This window comes from Paramisgurnus dabryanus, chromosome 6, assembly GCF_030506205.2.
Source record: "Paramisgurnus dabryanus chromosome 6, PD_genome_1.1, whole genome shotgun sequence".
NCBI classification, from domain to species: domain Eukaryota; kingdom Metazoa; phylum Chordata; class Actinopteri; order Cypriniformes; family Cobitidae; genus Paramisgurnus; species Paramisgurnus dabryanus.
Genome location: NC_133342.1, coordinates 8,315,959 through 8,326,196, shown reverse-complemented (window position 1 = coordinate 8,326,196; position 10,238 = coordinate 8,315,959). Strand labels below are relative to the sequence as shown.

The following is a 10,238-nucleotide window of genomic DNA, read 5'->3' as shown; positions in this document are numbered from 1 at the left end:
TCGTAGATCTACGATGATTTTCAAGTGCTACTTAAGTTACGACGCTTTTGGGAAATGGCCCGTAATTCTAAGATGATTCGTACGATCGTTTTTACGATCTACTTAGCCTTACGATGCTTTTGGGAAACCCGGCCCAGTATTGTATTCAATATTAAAAAGTAAATTCATTTTACGCAAAATCCAATATTCGCCGTGTTATTTGGTCATCTTTTCTCCCTTTTTCCCAAAACGTGATAAACACTTAACCAATCACAGCGCATCATTCCACACATTGTGAACAACAATGGCGCACTTTGAATACACACAGAATCCTAGTTTTCCTCATCTACTTTGTGATCAACAAACAAACAAAAACAAAATAATAATTTTGATGACATTGATAAATCTTTGGTGGTTTTCTGTGGTGGGGAAGAAACGTCAGCCATCAACATCTTATAATTTACGTGAGAGGCACTCGAGAGACAGAAAAATGCCGGCTGTTGCTTGTTCTCCCGACAGCATCAAGCTTCTGTCATTCTAACACATTGACCCCAGAGGATCTTATGAAAAACTTTCCATTATTTTACTCCAAGTCAACGAAAATCAAGCAAGACCAAAACATTTTACAGCTGATCGCTGTCAAAAAAAGTTCAGCGATGACGTCCCAAGAATGACCGCAGCAATGACAGTGTTCTTAATATGACAAAGTAAGTGTTTTGATTAATGCCATTAATGTTTATTTTTTATCAGTGTATAACACTAGTCAACTAAATGAATATAACATGACAAAGATGAATGCACATTTATATATTCATTCAATAGATTTATAGCATTTTGAAAAAAATCTGTTTTTATAATAAATCTTTGAAAATCAAATTATTGATTTGATTTTTTTATGTTTTTATAACCTAAAGATGCTAAGTGAAAGTTTGTAACAGAAAATAGTGGTTTTCATCTGGTCACTTTCTTGGTATAGAAAACCCAAATTAGTCAAAATGGATTTATTGCGTTTTGGAACCAAACTTTTCATAAAACATTTTGGCCGAAATATCCCTTTAATGTTGTGAATCTTTATATTTGTGGATTTTTGAGTTAATACTGATGTCTGGTGAAAATTTCATGTGAATAACCTCATTGGAAATATATGTACTGAATTTTTTTTTAAACTATTCAATACGTATTTTCCCCACTGTATCACTTACCAAGATAAGCGGCAGATGCCACTAGATGGTGCGATTGACCAATAAGAATCGAGTATCAAGCGAGTAGTATAATAGGTGATAATGTTCTTTGTAACTGTTAACATAACTAACCTGCAGGAAAAATGACAAAATCTAAAAAAATAATCAATAACATGTTGTAAAGTTATACTGTATTGATGGTCATCATGACCACAAGACATCGGTACACGGTATTGGCTGCAAAATCCTGATCAAAGCATCCCTAGTCTTTTATTTGACATGGGGTTTATTATTTTCATCTGCTGTGAAGCTCCTGCTGCATTCCTCAAACTCAGACAGAAAGCAGGAAACACTGGAGCTTGAAAGTCGCAATAAAAAGTGTAAAGGTGCTTGATACTAACAGCATCATAGAAAGACAGGAAACCACTATCCATATCCAAATAAACACCCACTCGTGCGGGGAGGCCAGAGTCTGAGAAGCTGAACTGAAGCCAATCGTGGTGGGCACAAAACTGCCTGCGGTCCCTACTGTAGTGTAAAGCCCAGGACAGATCATTCCTGCCAAGACCAGAACAGTCCCGCTGACATCTGTATGACACTCCAACAGCCCAAGAGTGGACAGAAGTCACATCAACCTCCCAGTAGTGGATGCCACGGCAGAATGAAGCTTCACCCATCACACAGTAAAAATCTTCAGAGGACAAAGAGGCAGAAGAAAGTCCATCATCATCTGTCAGCCACACGGTGTTGCGCTCTTGGTTAAACTTGAGTCTGTGATGTGCTGATGAAGAGTTGAACACAATATCATCCCCTGCAAGTTAAATAAAGACACCAAGAAAAGATTTCAGGATGTTGCTATGCTAGCCATTTTAAATAAGGGGGTCATATTATGAGTTTAAGATGTAAAATAAGTCTTGAAATAATGGGGTCATAGTGTGAAAATCTGACTTTTTCCCATGTTTAAGTGCTATAATTGGTTCCACAGTGCTTCTATCAACCTAGAAAATATGAAAAAGATCAACGAGTAACTTTGTTTTGGTAAACCATTTTCTGCAAGCATGTGAAAAATGAGGTCATTCAGATTTTGCCTGTTTTGTGATGTAGGTAGCAAGTCCAATTGCAATAATACTGCCCCTTGTGGTGCGTTCACACAAGACGCGGAAGAGCCGGCAAATGCGAATGATTTACGTGTTAAAGGAGTAGTCTACCCTTTTGCCATATTGAACTATGTCAGTGGTTCTCAAACTGGGGTCCGGCGCCCCAAAATACATTAAAATTTTAAAATTAAAATACATTAATTTATCATGAATTCTGTGAAATTAATCCTAAAAAAAATAAGGCAGCACTACTTTGTATAATTTAATGTTTTATTTAATTAAAATGTGAAGTTTTAGAACTGTTTTTGTCATAAATTTTCTTTGGGGGGGGGGGGGCGCTAAGGAATGCACCGTACACAAAGGGGGCCGCACACTGAAAAAGTTTGAGAACCACTGGCTTAGATAATGTAGCCTTTTTTTAATGTTTGATGAAAAGATAGAAACTTAAGGAAAATTATGTAGACCAGTGGTTCTCAAACTGGGGTCCGGGCCCCCAGGGCGGCCACGAGATGGTGCCAGGGGGCCCCAGTTTTATGACATTTTATAAAATACATTAATTTATCATGAATTCTGTGAAATTAATCCTAAAAAAATAAGGCAGCACTACTTTGTATAATTTAATGTTTTGTTGAATTAAAATGTGAAGTTTTAGAACTGTTTTTGTCATACATTTTCTTTGGGGGGGCCGCGAAGGAATGCACCGTACACAAAGGGGGAAAAAGTTTGAGAACCACTGAACTATGGTATTACCTCAACCTAGACAAATTAATACATACCTATCTTTTTTCAATGCATGCACTGTACAGCATGTTGTGAATGTGTTAGCATTTAGCCTAGCACCATTCATTCCTATGGTACCAAAAAAAAGTTTTATTTTGTGGCACCATACTTACTGGTATAACTCCTCATGTAACAGTCTTTAAATAGGGAAAACACGGAAGTGTTTGGTGGCTTCCCTGTTTGGTACCATAGGAATGAATGGGTCTAGGCTAAATGCTAACACATTCACGACACGCTGTACAGTGCACGCTTTGAAAAAAGATAGGTATGTATTAATTCATCTAAGTTAAGGTAATAACATAGTTTAATATGTCAAAAGGGTAGACTATTCCTTTAAGTCAATGCAAATAGGCATCCTGCAGCGCGGTAAGCGTGAATGGCACAAAGCGGATGGTACTGTTCCGTGCAAATTGAGCGATGAGTTTAAAAATCCAAACTTTGGTGGATTTTCGCGCTGCGTTAACCAATCAGGAGCTTGCTCTAGCAGTGACGTGATTACAGGAAGCGAGCTGAGGCAGAAAAACCAAACAACAATTGACGACAATCATCACCGCTATACGAGACATCTTCATACTTTTACAGGAATTAAAAGGATTTTGTTTGAAAGAAATTGAGTGAGGAGTTTGAACAATCAATTTGAACTATATAAATAAGCCTCTCCCATGACGTGAATTTACATGTGAATGTCTAGAATGAACGCGAATGAAACGAGTAAACTCAAAATGTTAAAGCGTCCAACTATGCATTAATAGCATGTTTTTGCCACTTCGTCCATGTTTGGTGAAAACGCCCAGTCAATCTGCACTATCCAACCACGTCACTGCCATTTAGTGCAGAGAGAGAAAATAATTGAAAGTGCAAGTGAGTTTCAATTTCAACAAACCACCATTATGGTGATCAGTGTTTGCATTTCATCAGCTCATTTGCATTTTAAAGGACACACCCAAAAACAGCACATTTTTGCTCGCATCTACAAAGTGACAATTTTAACATGCTATAATAAATAATCTGTGGGAAATTTTGAGTTTAAACTTCACATACGCACTCTGGGAACACCAAAGATTTTTTTACATCTTTAAAAATCTTATAATATAACCCCTTTAAAAGATGATGTAAGCAGGCCGTCAAAAAAATCGAATATAGTCAACAAATTGGAATTGGGCATCAAGATCTGCAGTGTAAATTCAGCCTTAAAAACTCTGCCTACCAGCAAATGTCTTGCGGATGGACTGGAGCAATGGGGAAATCTTTGACAGAGCTGTGGGTTTTGCATGATTCCACTCAATTGTCTCTGAGATCTGATTTTCACAAGTTTTTTCATCAAATAAATCAGTCCTTACAAAACAAATGACAACACAGGACTTAATAATCTAAACAAACTAAGTGTTAACAGTGAAAACCACTAACAATAAATGCAAAGTTAGTAGCTTACCAGTCTGTGTTTTTTAAAGTCTGTAAAAAGAAAAAGGAAAATGTATTTAAATGTTCATATGTTTACATAACTATAACAAGCATATTAATAATGCAGAGAAGAGTTAAGATAAAATGTTTTTTTTTTTTTTATAGGTCAATTACAAAAGAAAAAAGATACATTATTTTAGAAATTCAGTTCTGAAAAGTGGCTGGATTGGCAGAACACAATTAATCTTATCAGAGTTACTGCATCAATTTAAATTAGACATTTGTAGCTTTGGGTTGCTGTATGTGACCGCCCGCCCTGTTCAGATCGCCAGCGACTAGCAGTAGAGCAACATGATCTCATTTATTTAAAAAAAGCTTGGCAACTTCCAGCGCCACGAGCGACAGTGACCATTGGCGACTGGAATTGGGTATGTCCAGTAACACGACAAACTTGAGAAAAATGTAACTTTGTCCTATACATCAATAAAAAGGTTATTTATTCAACTTCTGGTCATGTCAACCGTGTCATAGTTTTCTAGCTTATTTGGAGAGGATCATGACAGTGCTACATGTTTTGTATGGAAGCACATGGCCTCTGTTTGTTTTGGTGTGCCATGTGCTCTCCTGTCTTTGTCTTGGCCCCTCCCCTCATCTTCTCATTAATTATCTAATCATTGTTTCATACTCTCCACCCTTATTATTTGCTTCCCTATTTAATGCAATTTAGCCCTCCTGTGCTAGTTTTTTTCTTTTCCAGTGTGAAGTCTTTTATTCTTTCATAGTCAATTCCCATCTTTGTAATGTCTTTGTCAAGTTTTTTGTTAAGTGTAGTGAAGTCTGCTTAGTGTCTTGTCTATAATTAAAGTATTTTGTATCTGCCTCTGACATTCGTAACACTTGTATGTCAAAAAATTGACCCTTATGACTGGCATGACCTCTTTATTCATTGCACAACAAAACTATTTAACACCATTGTAAACTGCTCACCTGCAGTAGAATCAAAGGGTCGTGAAAGTTTTGGGCCTGACCCAAGGTTTCATGTGCCTGTAGTAACCTACTTCTCAACCTGTTCATTCTCTCTGCTTTCTGTCTCACGCTTTGGCCCTCCTGTACCAGGTCCACCGAGAAACGCTTCTGCCAGGCTTTCTCTTCAAAACTTAAGAAAAGCCTCATCCTGCTCAAGACCTTTGTGCTTTCTTCCTGCTGATTCTCAATCTCCTCCTGTGTGTCAAGAAGATCAAGTAAGCGTTCAAAAAAAAAAAAAAAAAACTATTGACGTTTTACTTTTATATGACCTACCTTAGTGGCAGATGACTGTTCGTCTAGTATGGAAAGTCCATCTTGAACTTTAGACAGGTTAGCTTTAATACAGTCAAGTTTAACTTGACACTCCTCCTGTGTAAATTAATTATATATAAAAAAAAATCAACTTTAGAGTTAAATAAAAAAATCCTATCAAACAACTGATTATACCCGTCATTACTTTCAAGTTACTCTCATTTTGATTTAAATACGAAAAAATCTTACACATTTATATATTTGTTAATGTATTTCTGGGTTGCTTAAAGTGGTCATAGCATGAAAATTTGATTTTTGTTCCACGTTAAACTGCTGTAATTGAGTCCCCAGCACCACTAGTTTTGGTAAACCATTTTCTGCAAGCATGTGAAAAAATACGTCATTCAGATTTCGCCTGTTTTGTGATGTAGGTAGCAATTATAATAATACCACCCATTAATCTGCACTATTCAACCACAGCACTGCCATTTAGTGCAGAGAGAAAGAGAGAGAGAAAAAATAATTGACAGCACAATTGAGTTTAAATTTTTACAACCCACCATCATTGTCATCAGTGTTTTGATTTCATCAGCTTATTTGCATTTTAAAGGACACACCCAAAAAAATTTCTCACACCTACAAAGCGGCAATTTTAACATGCTATAATAAATTATCTGTGGAGTATTTTAAGGTAAAACTTCACACATGCACTCTGAGGACACCAAAGATTTATTTTACATCTTAAAAAAATCATAATATGACCCCTTTAAGAACATTTCTTGGTTGTCTGAACGTTAGAGGAATGTTACATTCTGTCATTTTCAAACATTGACAATGTCATGTTTTAATGTTCACACAATTTTTAAAACAACTTTTTTAACTGGTAAAAAATGAGATAACTCGTCAATAAAGAGAAAACGCTTCCCTGCCAATGACGAGAATTTACGGCTTTCCGTAATACCGTTATTATCCACTAACTTATACAACCCGGAAGTAGGGCATCACATGAAAGAGAAAGAGCTCTGTGTATATTTTAAGGATCGCTCTGCATCTGATCTCTATCAAAAGTCCTTCACAAAAATTTAATTATCTCAGCATTTTTTTGCTCAAAATTGAGTGTTTTTGAAGAAACCTACCTATATTTGAGAGGTGATAAAAAGAGAACTAATGAAGGTAGGATGAAATGTTTTTTTTTTTTGAAAGCAGAGGGTCTGTTCTTTCATTTGATATATTGTTTGTTTATATATTTAAAGAAGAACATTTTCTGGAAGGAATTAAACTTTTGTTAAAATCATGAAAAATGCTGGCGCTAAAACGCTGGCGAGGAAAGAGTTAATTACATTTTTGCTTATGTAAATGATGAAGAAACATTGCATTTTGTTACAACTGTTATAAAACATTATTTCTGAATGTTCGGTAATGTTTAATTTAAAGTAACGTTCAAGAAATGTCCTTAAAACTTTTCTCTGTTAGCTGGGTCTATGCTGATTTATATTGGGTGCATCACAATTCAGAGGTTACATCCTTCGTAGGCTGTATTAAAAGAGGCCAATGACGTCACCGGGCCGCCACGAAGGCTGTCCATTTCAAAGGTTCCTTCACATGCAGCCTCCAAATGTGGCCTTTGTTAACTGTAGTTAAAATGTAAAATTTTTCAAATTAAAGGTCCTTTTTACTTTTTTACTATTATAAATGATGTTTCAGTAATGATGGGAATTAATATTATTGCTGTAATAATGTGCGTTTTACTTTTGAATATTTCTAAGGTTGGTGTATTTTGGGGTAGTTTAATCTGCATCACTGGGTCATATTTTCTAAAATAAAAAAAATTTGGCTCCATATTTATTTTTAAAAGTATACTGCTGTTGTCTTCTGATTGGCGTAGTGGGCGGGAACAGCAAGTGACGCAACTCTCCCCGTAGGCTAGACCGTCTCATTTCAGTTCGCTTCGTGGACTTTAGAGGCTGCAGCCTTCAAATACAGACTCTTGTCTTCAAAGTCCTCATAAGAAGGATCCAGATCCTCGCATTTGGTAGCACCCACTGACTGCCGCCCTTTGTTTTGCATCCGTGACGTAGGCGCTAAAATGGTCTACTAAAATGGGAATAAGAAATGAGATTAACCTTAAAACTATCCATGGAGTCAGAGAGTTTGACCACATTGTGACCCTGCAGATGTTTGGCTTCTGATGGCAACATGCAGTACACACACAGAGCAGTGCTGTCAGTCGTACAGAATAACTCCAGCTCTTTCCCATGTACTTTACACAGTCTGCTGGTGTTAGCCACTGGATCGATCAGCACGTGCTCTCGCAGTGTGTTATTCTCCAGATGAGGCATCACGTGCACAGTGCAGTAATACTCGTCGCATTTAATGCAGACTTTCTCCGCTGCCAGTTTCTGTTCACCCTTACACACGCTGCACTCGATACCCGTCTCTTTCTTACTCTGGTATTTTTCAATGATGTTACTGAGCACGGTGTTTTTCTTGAGCTCCACTCTCGAGTCGCACGGAGACAAACACAGAGGGCACGTGTAATAGCGAGTCCTCGCGCGCTCATCATCATCGGTTTCTCTCAGGGATCTCTTCAGGTCGTGGACACACCGCTCGCAGTAATTGTGACCACACGGTAAAGTTACAGGTTCTTCAAATATATCCTGACAAACTGCACAGATTAGCTCTTTATCCAGAGAATCCATGACTGAGTTTAAAGCTAACAAGACGACACACGTATCGTAACACTTCAAAATGTTTCCTAGTAGGGTGTTTCTCAATATGCTTCCTTGCTCCTACATACGACCCGGAAACCGATAGCGCTTTGCCATGTTGTTGGTGGATCCCTCGGAGGAATTTAAGGCAAGAGTCGGTATTTGAAGGCTGCAGCCTCTGAAGTCTACGAAGCGAACTGAAAAGAGGCGGTCTAGTTTCCCGCCAAGCACTGGACCCAACAGCTGAGACCTTTCACGCTTTTAAAAAATAAAAATGGCGCCAGATATGTTTTCTTCTTATTATTATTATTTTAGAAAATATGACACATTAGGCTTGTTTGAGATGCGCCTCGCCTGAAATTTAGACGAGAGCAGGAGGCTGCAGTGAGGGGAGGAGTGAAATGACTTTTTAAAGGGATAGTTCACCCAAAAATGAAAACCTTCTCATCATTTACCAACTCTCATGTTGTTGCAAACCTGTATAAATTTGTTCTGATGGAGACAAAAGAAGATTATGTTAAAGAATGTTTGTAAACAAACCGTTCCTGAGCCCCATTCACTTTAATAATAGGAAAAAAGAGTACTGGATGAACTAATCATTTCTGTTTCAGATTCAGAACCCATATGTTGCGCAATGCCCATGCACAGTCAACACAAAATGAACGAATCACTCTCTGAGACAACTCGGTAGTCACGAGTCATATTAAAGATTCGTTCAAGATGAACGAATCGTTCATGAACGACACACCACTAGTCTGTAACAACATGAGAGTACCGTCGCCATCTCACCACCATAGACTGTAAAAAAAGATGGACGTAGTGTCCGTGACATTACCCATAGCTTTCTGAAGATCGTTTTTGAAACTTAAACTAGGTGGTTGGTGCCTGCCGTCGCCATCTTGGCTGCGCGTCACCGAGCATCACTCGCAGATATCCGAAAATGGGTAAAGCGGCGGGACCTGGGTGAAGCTGAGGTGACTGGTTGCTGAAACAATGCCCGCCTAGCTCGACTCTAGTTACAGCAGTGGCTGTTTAACCATCACTCAAGTGGCCACGCCCTTAACTATAAAAAAATCACCCCTCACAGTTGTGATGAACGGCAAAATTAGCTATACAGACCAAAGACACTTTGTACCAGACTGTAAACATATTATTTTCTGCTGCAAAGTTGGGCATTTTAGCGGCCTGTTGATGAATTGCATTTTAAGTCACTTCTGTATAGAGTGATAGGAAGGTTGCCCCCTCGGACGTAACTCAGACACTTTTCTAACCGGCATGCATCTCACGGCAATCACCTGTGATCAATTTTGCGCAAGGAATGAGGTTAACTTATCCTATGCGGAAAGTGTTTTTTTACAGAAGCCCTATTATATCTCTTTCAATATGTGTTTTCCTATTAAAAAAAAAATATTTCTAAAACATTTTTTTTTTTCGGTTTCAATAACAAGGAAAAATGCTTGCTAGCTAACAATACCAACTTTGGCCCCCAGGTGTCACTACAACATGACATCTTGTGGATATGTAATTATTCATTGAGGTTACATATGCTTGATATGGCATTTGTTGTCATTTATAGCCGCTGTAATTATTTTTAACCCAACACTTCACTGTGTTACAGGTTGGATCATTTGTTTTCACAGACTGTTGTTGACCCAGGATGGAGCAGGTTTTAGTGAGGAAAAAATATTTTCATTTACTTGGAGAAACAAGGTGTGTTTCAACGTTTTTTTATATGATTTACTGTTGTGCAAGAGAATAAAGTGTGAAGTGTGCATGTATGGACATGTTTTTATTTTTGACGTTGCGCTTCAGGG

General features: G+C 37.8%; 1 protein-coding gene across 1 annotated transcript; it reads right to left on the bottom strand.

Annotated features, from left to right (window-relative positions):
* Window positions 1-8,646, bottom strand: LOC135744188 (E3 ubiquitin-protein ligase TRIM17-like). Its single transcript, XM_065262167.2, has 6 exons — window positions 7,840-8,646; window positions 5,738-5,833; window positions 5,426-5,659; window positions 4,470-4,489; window positions 4,245-4,372; window positions 1-1,971 (listed from the first exon to the last, which is right to left on the bottom strand). The coding sequence occupies exons 1-6, from the start codon at window positions 8,413-8,415 to the stop codon at window positions 1,412-1,414; spliced, it is 1,614 nt and encodes a 537-aa protein (XP_065118239.1). The 5' UTR covers window positions 8,416-8,646; the 3' UTR covers window positions 1-1,411.
* Window positions 8,647-10,238: the final 1,592 nt, after the last annotated feature.